The following is a 17,895-nucleotide window of genomic DNA, read 5'->3' as shown; positions in this document are numbered from 1 at the left end:
GCGATGAAAAGCTCCCTCTCTCGTGTGCAATAAGTATGATATTCTCGCGACGGCGCGGTGCGTCTTTCTTGCCGCACTCTCGATTTCCCGCAATTCGCTGCCTCTCTCTATTTTTTTTTCCGTTATGTATTTTTTTTTCAGGTCACTGAACTGCTTGACGCGAACATCTATTAGCACCCGCCTGAGATCTCGGTCGAAACCTATTATTTTCTGCCAACGTCGTCATCCGCTTCGATCAATGAGAACAGCGGCGCTCTCTTGGTTCTCAAGACTAGACCTAGGAGGGCGAAAAAAAAAGAAATAAAAACACAACGCACTCACTTTTGGCTTCCCGTCAGACAGCGTCCATGTCTACCCTTTAGCTGTTACGTAGTTTCATTGATATTTGCTTCTTCTGGAAGAGGTGTCCCGCGGAACGTCTTTCTCGCGTTCGCCAGGATTTAATGATAACAAAAATCAATAGCGAAGGAGCGCAATTTGTTCTGTGTTTTTTCTGTCTTACTCGAAAAGCGCGTGTGACGCATCGAGAAGAGGACGGACGGACGTTCGTGTTGTGCACTTTTCACTTTTGTTAAAGGGACTGACTGCCTCTTGTGCTGTGGCCCTAAAGTAGTGCACCAAAAGTGCCAAAAATCACCAGAATGCTTTGCTTTCTTCAACTTAGTGTCGAACTGGCGTCTGTCTTTCTTTCTTTCTTGCAACATGTATTTATTGATTACATAACAGTCGATTTGATTGATCTTCTACATATTGATTTTGCAACTGCAGCAAAATTGTGCAATGAAGCAGTCCTTCAGGCACAATGAAGCGTTGTTTTTCTTCTTTGCTAACTTTCTTCTACTTAACACAATCTTTCTTGTCTTCAACACATTTTTGTGTGACTATATCCACTGAAACGGAAATTTGCGCTTCAAAGCTAATGCGCTTAATGGTGGCACAGTATTTGCCAAGTATACCTGACTGCGAAAACTCTCGCAGTAAATGGCCGTACGTAAGAAGCGGGCTACGGTGCACGTACGAGTGTATCCATATAGAGTCGCACGGTGCGTTTGTGTAAAAAGACACTTCATAATTTTTAGAGCTTTATTAATGTTAATTTATTCGTTGCACGTGAGGCTGCTGCTATTCGCGGACGTTTGGGCACGTGAACGGAACACTTGAACAAGCCGACTCTACGCATGTATTTGTGCTCTCGAAAAGCATAGCACGAACGAAGCGCAGGAGGAGCAAGAAACACGCGTACGCACTTGCCGTCTGTTCTGCGCACACGATTTGTTCTATTTCTGTCCTGTTCGCGCCGTGTGCCCCGTTAGTAGATACTGAGCAGATTTCCATAACCAAATATTTTCGGGAAGTGGTCACAACGGACGCACGCGCTCACGGCAGCTAGAGTGTTGCGCGGGTCATGCGACGTTTACACTGTCACGGTGACTTGTGCGGCGATTTCGTTTCTCTACTAATCTTTCTCTCTTTTTATCTCTTTAAGTTCCTCTTTTCTTTGTCGCCGCGCGGGATAGACTACCGAGGCTTTATTTGGCTGACCTCCTTGCCGTTCGTTTGTTTGTATCTTACTCTTTCGTTAGGTATAATATTTGGAACAGCATGGATTACGAACTCGGCCAAGCTTCCTCACATATTTCTAGGAAATGCGCCGAATATGCGCGGGAATTCGCTCTATAACGTGACACTGCACTGGTAGTAGTTGCACCTGAACTTTTGTCAGCACAGCGTGCGTTATTCTCACACAGATACCTCATGTATCTGACTTCCCTCGCGCTGGTCCGATCATTTCTATAGTTCTCGTATATAGCACGGTTCCCTAAAGAAGAGATAAGAAATAAAAGGGGAGGTGGTGGGATGGCGTCACGCGGCTTTCTTTGAAGTTTTCAAAATACATAATCGTGCTCCTTAGGATAAAATAAACGAGCCTCAATAAAATCCATGCGCCACGCGCGGGAGATAACGAGGGCTCCATAGGAGCAAAGCAAGTGCCATACAATTATGCCCCTCCATACAGTGCCACAGTTAAGCTCCCATTTCACTGGACTTTGCTACACCAGAACAAAGCCCCTATTAGCTTTTTACCCCCATGCAATCCGTTTTCTTTCTCAGTAACGCACCTCGCCTCATCGTTTCCAAACTACGTCACTACTATGTATGCTGTCGCAAATGCTCTGTCGACGAGAACAAAGGTACTCGTCTCCGCTGTCACCGAAGCTGAACTGCATTTTCTACAGCGGGACCGGCCAGCCCTTAAATTTGTGCGCGAGAACACGGGTTCAGTGTTTAAGGCAACGACTTTGTATCGAGCTTCTACAGCCTTAGAGCCGAATTTCACGCTTGTTCCTTTTTGTTGTGCCTTTCTAGCCAATGCTGTTTTCGTTTCTTCTTTTTTTGATCTCGCATACGCGCAACGAGATACGGGTGAAAGGACCGTTCGTTGTGCACTCTGACAGTTGCCTCGTCTCGTCCCCACGAACATCCTTGCACAGTTCCTTCGCTCATTTATATTCCTCCTTGGCTTAGGCCTTTTCTGCCCCCTTTTCTTCGTTGCCGATGTTTTTGTTGCTGTTGCTGTCGTTTGTTCCCGCAACATTTTTTGTTTTCCTTGTCTACTTGCTTCTTTCAAATCTGAAGCTACAGCCGTCTTTTTTTATTTTTTTTTTGTGTCGGACGTCTTTCGGGGAAATCCGACATTTCGTTTGTCTCGCCACTGGAGAATCCTGCTGTAGCAGCGTGCCACGGAGGATGCTGACGCCGATTTATTCGCCTGTTCTTCGGGGCGGACACCCGCCTTGTGGAGTGCGGGCGCGTTGCCCCTTTCCGTGACAGTCTCCGCTCGTTTTCTCCCCGCCCGAAGGGCACGTCTACCGCCTCGGCATTTTCTTTTGTTATAGGCGAAAATCTTTAAAAAAAATGTTTCATCTGACGGTGGCCTCGAAAACGCGGCCTGCAGTACAGAAAGTCACGTGAGCTCGCCTCGCGCAGAGGCGCGCTCGTGCCACCGCTCGCGCATTCGTCGTCGTCGTCTTCCACAGCTGGCTCCAACGCCACTCATCAATAAATAAATAAATAAATAAATAAATAAATAAATAAATAAATAAATAAATAAAACAAGTCGAAGTTAATTAAGATGAAGCTAATTCAGGCTAATTCAGCTAATTCGAACCCATGACTTTCGGTGGTAGTCGAACCCCTTGAGCTTATGTGGGAGTCGAACCGACAACCTTTGGTGTTAAGTCGAAGTTAATTAGGGCACAGTTAAGGAAGCGTCAGTTAAGGCACTCGTGCCGACTACGTTTGCTGGGAGAAAAGGGATAAGAAGTAACAACCCATTCGTATGAGAATGTGAAGTAATTTAACGAATATTTCCTGAGCGCGTAGGCTTTCGCCTTCGCCCCCTTTGGCGTGTGCTAAAGCGAGCGTTAATTTTTTTATTTCGTGCTGCACTGAACGGCCCTCCTTCTTTCTCACCCCCTTTCCCTTTTCCCCAGTGTGCTGCAGTGTCTTGCAGAGCGCCGCGCTGCCTCATTTATTCTATACATTTCCCTTTCCTTTCTCACTGGTCGTCTGCGCCTGCATATCATTTTGTGTTAATCTCGAGAAAGCTTCTCCGGTCACCCGAACGCCTGTCCAATGTGCAGACACGTGTCGCGGCAATGTACAAATCGCAGCGACACGCGTCTCGTGGTTAATGCACTCGTGCCAAAGCCTGCACGGACCCGTCAGTCAGCTACGCGGGGAAGAGCCAGCAAAGCGATGCCAGTCGGTCTGGAACGCGAGAGACAATGATAGGCTACGGTTAACCAGCGACTTGTCTCCGCGGCTTCTCTCCGTGTTCCGTCCCCTAGTCGCGTCAAGGTCTATGCTCTCTTTGTAAACCTCGGCTACGGCCATGATGCAATCATCTACTGCTGCCAATCTTTCGGTGGCTCAGTGGCATGGAGCGTTTCTCAATCTGCCTTCGATATCGATAGAAGATTGTTAGGAGCGTCGCACCTATTCTGCGTTCTGTTCTCCTCTGTATGTCATTAGAATTTCACGCTGGCTGTTGGTATTGTCTAGTAGTTCGGGATATCATGTACTCTGTAGTAAACTGCCGGAGGAACGAAGGTGACGTTCAGCGCGCTATACCCTTGTCATTATTCCATTCTTAATCTCGAAATAGAAGCAGAATGTTGATCCAAAAGCGTTATTTTGTACCATATACACCACTTTCGGCGAAGTAGTGAACATTTGTTTCCTTTTCACGTTTGTCCCGTGCTTAAATGTGCAATCTGCGTTGCCGTTCGTACCGTTGGTAAAACTGCCAAATGTGCGTTACTGACTGTCACTCGATGGACAGGACAGGGTACGGGAATAAGGTTGGCTGTTTCTGTACCAGGGGGAGTGAAGAAAGGGAGAAAGCTGGGATGTTGACCAGAAATGTAACTGGTTGGCTAACCTAAACTGGGAGAAGGAAGAGGAGAATAGAAAGTTGAGAGAAGGAATCATTCTGAAGCGTATACAAACTGGGTTTGCGGATAGTTGCGTGCATTTCGCGTGCGTGCACTTTCTTTTGTAACTCTCACACCCTTTATCCCGCATGCCACACTACACTCACACTAAACCCGTAGATGACCCAACGTCTCAAGTTAACCTAAGTTTGCCCTATTGCGCATTCTATGATGGCGGATGATGATGGTGATGATGCCCAGCAATCTTCGGCAGCGTCTCCTTAAACGTCGACTACGTCAACCACTTCAGGCACTGCCGAAGGCGAGTTCCCGAAATAGTTCCGAAAATTTGACGCCACGTTTCCCATTTCATTGATTGGGGGCAAGAACTAGCGCTCAAACCCTCTGCGCTTGGGCCACTTTTCGATAAGGAGTGCTCGGCTAGCGTTGCGTAAGGCACATCTTATATTTAACAGCAGCGTAGAAGCTGGTATGGTGCCTCTAGAGATAGCTTTGCTTCTCGCTTTCCTTATCACCTGTTCTCGGTGCCTCTTCCTGTCATGTTAGTTTTTGAGGCCAGCCAAAAAGCGCGACTGACTCTTGCAGTTTTGTCTTTTTGTTTCCGTGGTTCTGACGCTGCTTCTTAGTTCCTTGTCTGGCTGCGGTGTTTCGCCCAGCATATATATATATATATATATATATATATATATATATATATATATATATATATATATATATATATATATATATATATATATATATATATATATATATATATATTTCAGTTTATGTAATTGCGTTTCAGTTCTGCTAGATTTCTGCTTTCCTGTACCCTCAGCACCAGCCCCTTTGCAAGCGTCTATTACACACACACCTTTGGCACCAGCAAGGTACTAACCGTCTCTGTCGCATTGCGAAAGAGGCCAATGCTCTACTGCTGGCAAATAGCCCCTATTCTCTTTTTGATATGGTTATTCGCGCAATCGCGCCAGACTTCTATTTGGTGAAGTTGGCGCAGAGAAGAGAAAACTCGCCTGCTTTGTATTTACTAAAATAAAACGGTGCATAGGGCCTCCGCTTGTGTGATAATTGCGACCTATATTTGCGCAGGAAGCACACGTTTCAAAATAGTTATTTCTCTGCTTGGACTGCCTAAAAAATTTGAATTTGGTGAACCTTTATTAATATTTTATGTATATATATATATATATATATATATATATATATATATATATATATATATATATATATATATATATATATATATATATTACTGCTTACAGCCGCGCAACCGTAACATACTTGCTGTCTTAATCAGAGAAAGCTATATACCGGATATCCAGGATATCCAGCTATATACCGGAGCTCTCCAAGAACGTTCGCGCATACAGCTCAAAGGTTTCTCTCACAGACTGAGCGCTTCAATTATTTCACCGAGGTCCCAGTGGCTCCCGGCGTTATAAATAGCTATTCAATATGGTGTTTTTTGTCGATGGCAAAGCCTGCCACGTTCAGCTCAGATTAACACCTGCTGCGGCCTTTATACAGGAAAATCGGCTGCGTGACATTTAAGCTATGTGGTAGAGGTACACGGTGGCTGTGATTGATTTGAACGCTTTCTACGAAACTGAAAAAAAAGTAGACACGAAGGAACAGCGACCTTAATTTATAATGTCTATTAAAATGTTATTTTAATGTTATTAAAGTGTCATTAAAATGTTAAGAAATTATTATATGTTAAAATGAAACGCCAGAGACACTGCCAGTCCGCCGATTTTACGCCACAAAATTGTGCACTCGTTTCAGTGGCCCACCAGAGCGGTTGACCTCGATGCTTTTGACGGTAGCAGTGAGTTTTTTTAATTATTCATACAGCTATGAGCACGAAAAAAACCAGACAGTGACTGAGCTAATTCCTGAACACCGCACCGCAGCTGAACAATAAATTTTTAATGAGTTCCTTTGTACTTTTCAAGCAATGAAGAGCAGTAGTACTAACAGGCGTGCCATGATGTATGGGCAGCGTATCTACGCGGATGATCACATGCATGTTTGAAGCAAATATGTAATGTGGGTGAACGGAGTGGTGGTTGATATACTAAATTGACAGTATACGAAACAACGCCGGTACGCAAAATATCAGTGTGCTGAACATGCCCCGGCTTGCATAAGTTGCCTACCTAAACTACCATAAAGAGCTGGGCCCTGTGTTGATATAAGAAAGTCGGACGCCGTAGCGGCTTGTTAGCGTTAATTTCAGCTGATAGTAATGCTTGACACATTATTACCAAGGGCCAACAGCAAATATCAAGTGAACTCACGAACATCAAGGTGTCCAAATTGGGTCCGTGATGTTTCCATTTTCCATCTACTCCTGACCCTAGCATTCGCCTTCGCTTATTAACAACGTTAATTAGTACCACCTAAGGCATCAATATTTGCTCACTATTGTTCGCACGCCTGACATTCGGTACTGAAGTTGTCTCAGTGACTGCAATACTGGACTTTTATTGCAAGCGCACTCATTAGAAACATGGCATTAATTTTTCTTAATGCCGTGTTTTATAGTGAGTTCGCTTGCAATAAAAGTCCAGTATTGCAGACCTCTCACTTCATCCAAAGTGGCTTAGCATAACTGGATTATACGGCACGTTAGCCTGTGCAGTACATTTCAAACTGCGAGAGAAGACCTAGGAATAACCAACCTCTCTAGATTGAGACATAGATTTGTGAATGTTCTTGCGGTTTTTTTCCTCTTTATGTCAGCAAGCGGTACAACCTTCTCACCCTTGTTCAAAGAAAATTGCTCGCGACGATGCGATTACTTGGTGAGTGGCTTGTCTTTCAAAAAATGCCATCTTCTTGCTCCTTTCCAATTTTCAAGGAAGAATATTCCTTTTCAATTATTCTTCAGTTTAAGCTCAGCTTCCTAGCTCCACTACCTTGTCCCGCCTTCTGCACCCGCTATGTTTAATTTGGTTTGCTCGAAGGAGGATGGAGCGACATCTAATTCCTAGTATCTGGCATCTACGTAGATTCAGTACATGTCGACGTAACCTGAAAAAAAAAAGCCTTGTGCTTGCCTCTCTGCCAAGATTAGGTCTCCGTTCGCGTGCCTGTCACAAACACCGCTTCTTTATAATATCTGGGAGAATCCTGTCCCCCGTTGAAAGACTTCTCACTTGGAAACCTTGCGAATGAAAACAATTTTCATGTTTCTTGTTCTTGTTCGTGTCCGGTTTTCAATTATACCGAGGAGTAATCGATCGCAAGAAGCTTTCACGAACAGGCAAATATACAGTATAGCATTCTACTCTTCGGCGTTATAAAGAGCTAGTATGCGAAATGCGTGATAGTAAGCTGAGGCCACCGAGTTAGCCCAGTGGCTACGGCGTGGCGCTGCGGTACTCGGGGTCGCGGGTTCGATATCGGTCGCGGCGGCCGCATACTTAAGTGTAGGGGGGGGGGGGTGGCAAAAAAAAAAAAACGTTCTTGTACTTAGTTTTAGGTACCCGTTAAAGCACAACAGGTGGTCGAAGTTAATCCGCCGTACCCCACTGCAGCGTACTTCATAATCAGATTGTGGTTTTGGCGCGTAAAACCGACGAATTTCGTTATTCAATATTGTAAGCCGTAATCATATCAGTATTCAGTTTAATGTTGGTCACACAAGATGGCTTGTATATAATATAGTTGATTTTCTGCATAGAGGTAAGTAATGCGAAACGCCAATGGAGAAAAAGAAGGCAGTGGCGACGCCTATACTCATTTTTCTAATGAATGAATGCATTAACAATAATAATAATAATGATAAATAGGCTGGAGCTTAGAGCCATAAAAAAAGCCGGTGCTGGCATCAGTGAAAAAAAAAATATTTTGAAGTGTAGGATGTGTGAAATTGAATTTTCAGGCAATGCAGTGAAGACAACGAACCGCATTGTGCTACTATGAAAAGCGAACACGTGCCTGCACTGGACGTTTTCAATCTAGAAATGCCAGTCCATCTTCGCTGTACGCGGATTTGAACTCGGTTTTTTGGGTGACCAGCACACTGCAGGAGGATCAAACGACATGCCGGGCAATTGTGCCGCATTATTCGAAGAATACGGAACCTAAGTAACGTAGCCGTAATGTTTAGTTTGCACGCTTTAATTGTCGTTATGTTGTATCAAGTCGACTGTCCCATTCACGCGGATTTGTGCGCTCAAGTAGGGTTTATTAAACCTCGCACCCATCAGCGTTGCACTTTGCGCGCCGTTCACAGATGGCCAACAAACGCGCGGCTGCTTCTTTTCTTGATCCTAGCTTCCCACACGTGCTTCTGTTTGTTGTTTATAAACTGCAGACAAACAGTAATGTAGGCTGGGTCCGGCTATTCCGATACACAACTACAAAATTGTAACTGCCAATTTCTTGAATAATGCGCTTATACACACACACGAACGGACGAACATCCTAAGCCTACACAAGAGTAGGTGCAAGCAAGATAACCAAAAATGCAAGGAGAAGTCACTCGCATGCACCCGCGTTGAAGTTAATATCCACTGTGCGACTAAAACGCCGCCAAAACCGCAGCGCACGAATACCATAGTTCACGTAGTGCTGGCATCAAACACTCAATATAGATAAAGTTGGTAGGAATCTGATATACAAATAAAGTTGATTAGCTAGCTGTTTACAAAAGAAAAATGGTTTAGGCATGTCCATCACACCGTTGTTTGGCGGGAAGTAACCATGGCATGCGTTTTCTTTCAAATTCCTTCCGTAGCTGTTGGCCGGACGATCCGTCGGTATACTTGAGCAGTGCACGGCACTTCCGGCTAGATGCTATGTTCATCTGTAAAAAAAATGTTTGGAAGCGCTGCAATTATGACGCGCATGCAAGCGGGCATGTCACGTGGCATTTTATTTTTTTATGTCGTGGGCATCTGCAGTAATAGAAAAACAGCCAATACTTAATAGATAGAAAGTTAGAAGCTGTTTAGACGGGCCTTTTGCAAAGCACTCTACAACTTTCTAATTTGAATTTTTTGCCTAACTTCGTTGCTTCAGAAGTTGGTTAATTATTCTTGCCTAATTATGCAATTAAGCAGAATAAAATAAAATAGTGACTACTCCAGCAACATGCGTTTGGAGGCGTCGCCTTTGAGTGCACCGGCATATTTTTAATGTCTGGCTGAAGTTAGCTGGGGCACCCAGTGATATATATATATATATATATATATATATATATATATATATATATATATATATATATATATATATATATATATATATATATATATATATATTGTTATGTAGTAAGGCGCAGATGAGGTAGCCGGTGTCGGAGCCGGATGAGTCGAGCGTTCGCCGCTGGGGAACCAAGATGGAAGACTCGACATACCTTTCCACTGCGAAGCTCCGTGACGAGGTACAGAAAACGTCCACCTCCACCAAATATGTTACATAGGAAGACGCAGACGAGAAGCTATGTACAGATATATTTACAGTTACAAATACGCTGCATTTGGCCAAGAGGTCTGCGCTAGCCTCTAATCGTCGTCGTCGTCTTCAAACTACAGGCGTCTTCGTCATCGTAAATACTGGTCCGTATCAATATATATATATATATATATATATATATATATATATATATATATATATATATATATATATGTATATATATATATATATATATATATATATATATATATATATATATATATATATATATATATATATATATAATATGTACGTGTGGTGACAGTATAGTCGCCGCAAGATTTGCGTGAATGACCTCTCTGCATTGGTACCAATCGTTCAGTACAACGTTTGGTGAATTTAAAGTTTGTCATTATTTTGAAAATTTCAGAAATACTGTACTCACAATATCTTCTCCCAGGCGTCTAGTCCATGCTTCGTGCGTACCATGTCTTCCAGGGCACAGTGAACGAATCCATACTGAAAAGACAGAATACAAACAATTTTTCTTTCTTCTGCTTTTACACTGGAGCGAAGAATTCATGTCGGACAAGACAGCTATCAATAACTCACATGTGCACTAAACATATAAAAGATCAGGTAGAAGTACTTAGCGCTAAAGTGACTTCTCCTAAATTAGAAAAAAAAAGCTTACGTACCTTCTACATTTGCGTGTTGCGGTTATTTGTTTGTCGCCTTAAGCGACAATGTAAAATACAATACACATTGTTGTCCCGTCATGTGCGCGGATGTAATAACCAGTTGTTTCCACTTTTCGCTTTTCCCCATTTTCGCCTTCTCCTTCTCTTTCCCTTTTCTTTCTCCCTTTCAAGCGGGTGTACGCGGTGTCGCTTTTCGTAGAAAATTGCTAGCCTGCGTATCTTTCTCCCCGCCTCTGTGCGGCGCTTTGTATAGGGTACGTTTACATGATTAACAAAAATGGTTTGAGGTAGATAACCAGAAGAGGGCAAATGACATAGCGAGGGTAAACGCTTGAAGAATGAAGAAGCCTTATGTCGAGGCGTGGTGCTCAAGGGTGTAAGGTTATGGTTGAGAGAGAGAGAGAGATATATATATTATGAAGAGGAGAGGCGCTATTTTTGGCAACCTTTTAGGGAGCACGACTCAGCGCCTTGTTACGATTCCATACAGTGAAAGAAGTGACAAGGCCTTCATGGCAGCGAGAGAGGTGGATAGAGAGGTTGTTTATGCAACGGTCATGTGACACTCAAAATCAGGTTGCCGTCCGCTGGTGGCTGTGCGAAATCACGTTAGGGCGATGCCAGCTGACAACAGGTACAAGATGTCTCTTTATCGACCTCCTGGTTATACACTTGAATGTCAGAGGTTGCAAAATAAACGGTGCCACCTTCTCTGTGAAAAGCAAAAACACATTTTTATTTATGCCTTAACACTTGTAAGCTTGTAATAAATGTTTATCGGAAAACCTCACAGTTAACTAGGGCGACAGCGGAAGTCAATTAGGAAATTGTAGAATGCAGCTTGCATTGAGTACATTCAAAAAGTCTAACGGCGCCCTGTATATTTTGTCATGGAGTGCGCGATACTTTATTGATATTAAACAGTTGTACGCGTGTTTACGAGTGAGTAAGCTTTTTTGCGAAAAAGAACTACAAATTGTTTGCAAAGAACAGTTATCGTAGCGACGCCCGATAAGCCTTTCGACTAAATGTCTCCTCAAGAAATCAGCCAGGTGGTGTTTGGAGCAAACGTCAGCAATCCAAAATGCAAATAATAGGCGCAGCTGGGAATGACGGAACAGATGGCAAAAAGAAAGAAAGAAAAAAGAAGGCGTCTGCCCTGCCAGGTTTGCGAGTTCGATTGACTGCGAATAGGGGAGGGGGGGCTGTCGTGTTATATGCAACCGTCAGTAAGCTGACAAGATTTGGTAGTCCCCAAATACAAGCTTCCGCATTGTGGCAAACGCGATACCAGGCAGCACGTGTTTTCCGAGTGTGTAAGCCTCAAAGGAAACGCGGTCTGTTTCCTCAGTTAGTCTTCTCGGTGGAACTTTTCCCAATGTGGCAACGCCGCTGTTTTGGCGGAAGCGCTGGGCCAACCGCAACGGGCCATATATCTCCAGTGATATGCGGAGAATTCGGGCAATTATAACGAAATATCTAGCTGAACACCTATGTACAAATGGTGAAGAGCGGTTTCGGCGACCGCGACACACACGGCGTTTCAGAGTTGGAGCTGTTAGAGTAGTAGACTGGGTATCGACCCTGTAATTACCCCAAACTTCAGCAATTCTTTCGGGTATGCACAATAATTATGCAAACTGATAAGCGCATTAGTAGTGTTTTATCCAATTATTCGGTCGCTCGAGGCATCTTGGCGCAGTCAGCGCCGTCGCCACCGCCGCCGTGCTGCCCTATAGTGTCGACGATGCATGCGCGAGCCGCGCGTGGAGGTTTAGGAGGCACCCAGAGACGCGCAGTGGGTTTGGATGCAAGAAGGACGAAGCCAAGTTAACGTATTGTCACGCTCTGCACAATCGGCTCCGCCGGAGTCAGGGAAGTTTTCTGGAGTCCGCTGCTATAGCGCGAGCGTTGCGCGAGCACAGATCAGCGTTCCTGCTGAGGAGCCGTGTGCACACCACACCGTAGTTTATGTGCACTGGTGTGTGCGGAACGTAAAGCTTAATCCATCTAATGGATTCATGTGACACTGACGGGCGGCGACCCCTTCTCAGTCGGTCTCGTCTCTGCGCACCATCGAGAAGCGACTCTTGTAACAACGCTGCCGCCATTCCTGACATGCTTGACAAGAGACATACGGCTCGCCGCTCTCTATCTCTGTGTCACGCACGCGCGCGCGCAACACCCCCTCCCCCCCTCTTCCTCTCTTTCACACACACTCTTAAGCACGCACACCCATTTCGTAAGAAACAGTATCACAGTGTGTCTGTTCCTGACATGGTGAAGTAGAGGAGCGTAATCAACACATACGAAGCCAAAGAAAAGGACAACACCATCGCTTACTCGCAATTAGGCGTTTATTGGAGGAAAAACACGTACATGAAGGAAACCGAATTAGCTGTGCAATGGCAGCTAGTTCTGCCAGTCTTGCCAAATCAAGCCCCCCCCCCCGCCCCTTTCCGAATGACGAAAGCAGAACCATGATGACTGTCGACAGATCTTTTGTAGGGAGGCTTGCTCCACCTACATCCTCGGGGATCGCATTGCAGCCCTGTGTTTCGCCAAGCAGCTGGTCCCGAAAACAGCGTAATAGTAAATTGGGTGTCTCCCGGATGCTGCGTAATCGAAGGCGATGACTTGGTGGGCCAGTCATGACACCAGTGCGCGACATGATTCCTCGCGAGGGTTTCAATGTGGTTTGTAACGCCGATCGATCCTGGAAGCAAATCCATGAAATTTCATCGCAGGACAGTCGGTTAGATGTAGTATGCGGACCAAACTTTTATCTGGTTTGGCACCGCTGTCTCGCCGAGTAGACATAACAGGGGCTTTCTCACACAGCTTAGACAGGCAGAGAGTGAGAGAGAGGGAGAGAGAGAGAGAGAGAGAGAGAGAGAGAGAGAGAGAGAGAAAAGAGAGAAGAGGAAGGCGGGAGAAGGCAGGGTGGGCGCGCACATCCGTTTTGCTGCCTACACGCAGGGGGAAGGAAATTAAGGAATGAAAATAAACAACAGAGAGCAAACACTGAGATGGTCACTTCATTCTGTGCTGCAGATCGAAATTAGTCGCTTACTTATACCTGTCGACTTCAGGAACTGCAGCAATGTACGTAGCGCTTTCTCGGCCTGTGAGCCATGTAGCCGCAGTAAAAATAGTTTTTCCACCGAGCGTGCTCTTCAGCCGAGGTCATGCAACGTGGCGAGGAATAGAAGGCGTCGGTATTCATAGAGGCGACAGATGTGGTTGTTTGATAGACTCATACAGCTGAAGGGAGGAGAACAGTTTGAAGAGGAAGTACTTGGTGCTATGGTGTTGGAAGGCTGCAAATGGTGTTCGTAAGCTTCTGTGCGGCGTAAAAGGACATCATACATCTTTAGGATGTGCCCGTTATCAATTCTTAGCAAGGGAAGTAGAGGCGTTAAACAACGAACATTATATTTCGTACTTCTCAGTACGCACACACTATTACAACTATTACAGTGCAGACATACCCGGTGCGGATGAATTTTGTGATAATAAAGGAAAACAGCTTTTGTTCAAATAAGTTATGCGATGACTTTTTTCTCTTGATAAACAGAAGTTAGTTTTCTTATGATATAAAACTGCAGGCTTAGGTAGACTAGTTTAATTTAGTTCAAATCTATAGCTGCATCGAAATTTATGTTCGCCGATGTATGGTCACACTGCAGCCTTAAAGTGCATAATTCATTCACTAAAGCGAATAACCTTTAGATGCGTAACGCTGTTCGCTTACATTGACAATCGTTGTCCGTGGCTTCTGGACGATGTTTTTCATCTTTGCGCTGTGGACACGGTGGTGCTGAAGATGTAGAGGTGCTGATAACGTCGTCAGCGTAGCGGAATGACGGGTGTACGGACAGACACACAAACGAAGCAAAGCCAGTTTCGAGCTCCTAGTCTCTGTCGAAGTAATGCACAGGATTAGACGCGACTTTTTGGCAAAGTCGTCCGCGTCAGCGCTTGAAGCGCGTGTTAGCTGGCCCTGGGACTCTGTACCGGTTCTGAGGGACCTGGCAAGGGTTGGGCGTACGACGTCCCCTCCGTTGCGCGCGTGAGCCGTGCGCCATGCGTGCGCCGTATATCAGCAGCAGTGACAGATGCGGTGGCCTATTTTCCTGGGACAAGTGGCTCCGGCCGGCAGACTGACCTTTGCGAAGCAACGTGTAGTTCGGAGTGAACGGACAGTAAGTGAAAGCAAAACAATGAGAGGCACTACAGGCCCGGAAAAAAGAAGGCAGCGTTCATATCTAGTTGAACATACGCTGGTTCCCCCAAATTCATGCTGAGAGTACAAGTTTTGACTAAAATGCTCAGTGTAGCTCTTGAATTGTGTGCTCTGCTATAAGCCAGCCTTTCGCTGAGTGCAAAGAACGATTGCGGGAAGTCGCTGTGCAAGACTCTCGTGGAGGACGAATTCGGCAAAGGCGATTCCTGTGCTCCGAGTGGTGCGAAACGAATCGCAGGCTTATGACTAAGAAAACGAGACTAGCTACTTCTGTCAAGCATTTCTGTAGAGATAAACGTCCCTTTCGAAGTGTGGCTGAAATACGTACAGCGCGTATATGTGAACTTTCCAGGTTTAGAAAGAAACTGATTTCCTGCTCCTCCTGCACTGGTTACTGTTTCAGCACGTCTTAATGCTCGATAAGACAACGTCCCCTTGCTGACATCTTTTCAGGTGTTCTCCTGCACCAAAATATGTTATTTCTCCGGGTAAGCATAATCTCACCTTCCTGGATGCCGCAAGCGCGAAGGAAAATATGGCTGTTTTTATATTATACGGCACATGAATTCACGCGGCGTTGTTTTTCGGCACAACGACGTGGTCGCAAGCTTTCGGAAAAGACGCTATTTGTAGACTTTATTAAAACATGCCTTAGATTCGTGAGGAGTCCTCCTCCACCCTCACCTTCCGTCTCGAGTCCTCGCACTGTGCTATTAACCAGAAGTCTCATGTCCTGACACTTTTATATACAGCTTGTTTACCTGTGTAGCACCTGTAACACTCCCGACTTTGCGTGTGCCCACAATATGCGGCCTAGCGAAGGACACTTAAGTGTTCACCGTCTGAGCTCCCGCTCCTTTTCGAAGGGGAAGATTTTGGGCGCGTAGAGACAGGTTGACCATACCCAACACGCCATGAAGCCAATAATGAATTTTCTATGCAAGAAGACGCCCGTCTCTGGAACATGTGGGATGTGAATGGTGTTCGAAATGTGTTTGCGAGACAGTGTTATGTGTGTAGTGCGTGTAGTGCGTCCATAGGGCACATTCGCGTATTGGATAACGTCCGCGTATAGTAAGTCATTGAACTATATCATTCTCACGTGCCATCTACCTTATCCTTTCTCTGCATCTCCCACTTCTCTTTACCCCAGCGAGGAGTAGTATAGAAGGCTAGAGACGCGCTCTCCAGGCCAACCTCTCATCCTTTCTCTTCATTAAATTTTTTTCCTCCTCCTGTTTCACCATGCAATCGAATGCTGTACCTTGTACGATACCTTTTTCTATTTACCTAAAACTGTGTTAATTAATACGCGATTTTCTTGATTTTCGGTGCTATGCGATTAAGAATTGCCGGTTCCATGAACAGTTGGTGGTGTTGCACTTATATTGAACCATCTGTCTATCTCTACACTTTCTGCTACTTTTATAGTTCGACAATATTTCTGTTTTTTTTATACATGTCATAGTTTTACCCATACCCCCGAAGAAGGCAGCTGTGTTGTGGAATTAATTACTGTGTTGTGTACATGTTCAGTAATACTGCCCGCAAGCGTGCGAGTCTTCGTGATAGTACGACATCTGACCTCGTGATCTATCGGAGCGGGCCTTGCTGTCTCCCAATTCCCCTGCACCATCGGTTCACTGCTCTTGCCGACTGCTACGCTAGCCGCTGGTGCGGATTTGTTTCGTGCGTTCGCATAGCAATGACCATCTGCCGTGGGCGATCACATTGCCCGTCCTCCCATTTTGTGGTCGATCGGGATTCCGCCTGCCGTGGGACTCTGTGTTTCCCGAGGCAACAAATGGAGGAGGGTTCATTGGCTCAAAGTGACCGGGAAAAAAAAGGCAATCGAACGTCAGCGGAAAATGTGGCTGTTATAATGTGATGTGCACCCTTCAACGAATGATATCGGCGACAATGCGTTCCTGGATAAATGTGCGCATTGCAATGGCTCAGTTCACGTTGTAACATTTCACGACGTGAGGAAATTCTGTGTTCCTTCAGCTCAGGTCTAAACTTGACATGTTGCTTTAGAAAGCAATAGCTTTTCTAGTAAAGTATTGCCCATCGCACTGTTGTGTATTTTCAGAATGCAATGGAAAGGTGAGACAGAGCAAGCTTACCAGATAACGCTGCTGATTTCACTGCACGTTAGGTCGCCATAACCATTTGCGAACAAGCGTCCAGGTATTATGCTAATTATGTCTGTTAATCGTTTGTCGATTGCGTAACACTGTAGCAGCTATGAAGCATCTTCGTGGCTCACACGGGCTGCCTGTGGTATGCTATGTACGTGTAACGAGATCAGCGACGCAGAGCAATTCCTAAATTGGGAATGGAGTTGGTCGCTTAGGTGGCAGCGGCTGCCAGTCGTTATCGCACGCAGCAAGCACCGTGCAGGGGGAGTGCGAGGGCCTATTGAGGTTATCGCCTCTCAGAGAGCGACTCAAAGCGCACATCAGCCTATTTTGCATTAATTGTTTACGTCGTACTAAAAAGCACATTATTACAGCAAAGCTGGCTATGGCTAGGATCTGTAAAAAAGATATGTCCGAGATGGTTGACAAGAACAAATTATCATGTGCGGCGATCCTGGTAATAGTACAGAAAGCGTCCACGCTCAGTGGCACATACCCATCTGAGCTCGGGGACCTGTAACGCGCCCTTGAACTACCCTTGTCAAGAACAGATGTTTTTGAAAAAAAAAAAACAATGTTTTGTGTAATTATTTTAAAAGAACTGTTAAAAAATTATCTGCCCCAGCTGCGCAAACGGACTAGTGTCACTACTTGTGCGTTCGTCGTCGTCGTCGTCGTCTTCCACAGCTGGTGTCGCTGTGTGCAAAGCTATCATGATCAGTAATGGCTCGAGCGTCCTCGTCTTTTTTCACAGCTGGCTCATCATTTCAGAGCTGGCTCTCGGCGCCACCGCGCAACCGCGTGATCGCGCCACTGCTCACGTGTTCGTAGTCGTCGTCTTGCACAGCTGGCTCCGTTGTCGCTTTTATTTCCAGCGTAGAATTTCCCTTGTCTTCTGTCGTCGTAATGGGGAGGCCGCGTTTACGGGGGTATGGACCATTGCTTAA

The 17,895-nt window shown here is 45.3% G+C and overlaps 1 protein-coding gene across 1 annotated transcript in view; it reads right to left on the bottom strand.

The window, feature by feature from the left end:
* The window catches only part of LOC142579413 (guanylate cyclase soluble subunit beta-1-like), a 211,856-nt gene that overhangs the window by 91,206 nt on the left and 102,755 nt on the right, over nt 1-17,895 (bottom strand). Inside the window, exon 2 of the mRNA XM_075689567.1 lies at nt 10,306-10,379. Within this exon, the coding sequence (XP_075545682.1) occupies nt 10,306-10,379 (74 nt within the window). The remainder of the gene's footprint in view (nt 1-10,305; nt 10,380-17,895) is intronic.

The sequence above is a fragment of the Dermacentor variabilis genome, chromosome 4 (assembly GCF_050947875.1).
Source record: "Dermacentor variabilis isolate Ectoservices chromosome 4, ASM5094787v1, whole genome shotgun sequence".
Lineage (NCBI taxonomy): Eukaryota > Metazoa > Arthropoda > Arachnida > Ixodida > Ixodidae > Dermacentor > Dermacentor variabilis.
Note: the sequence above shows the minus strand (reverse complement) of the source record. Positions and strands in the feature narration are given on the sequence as shown.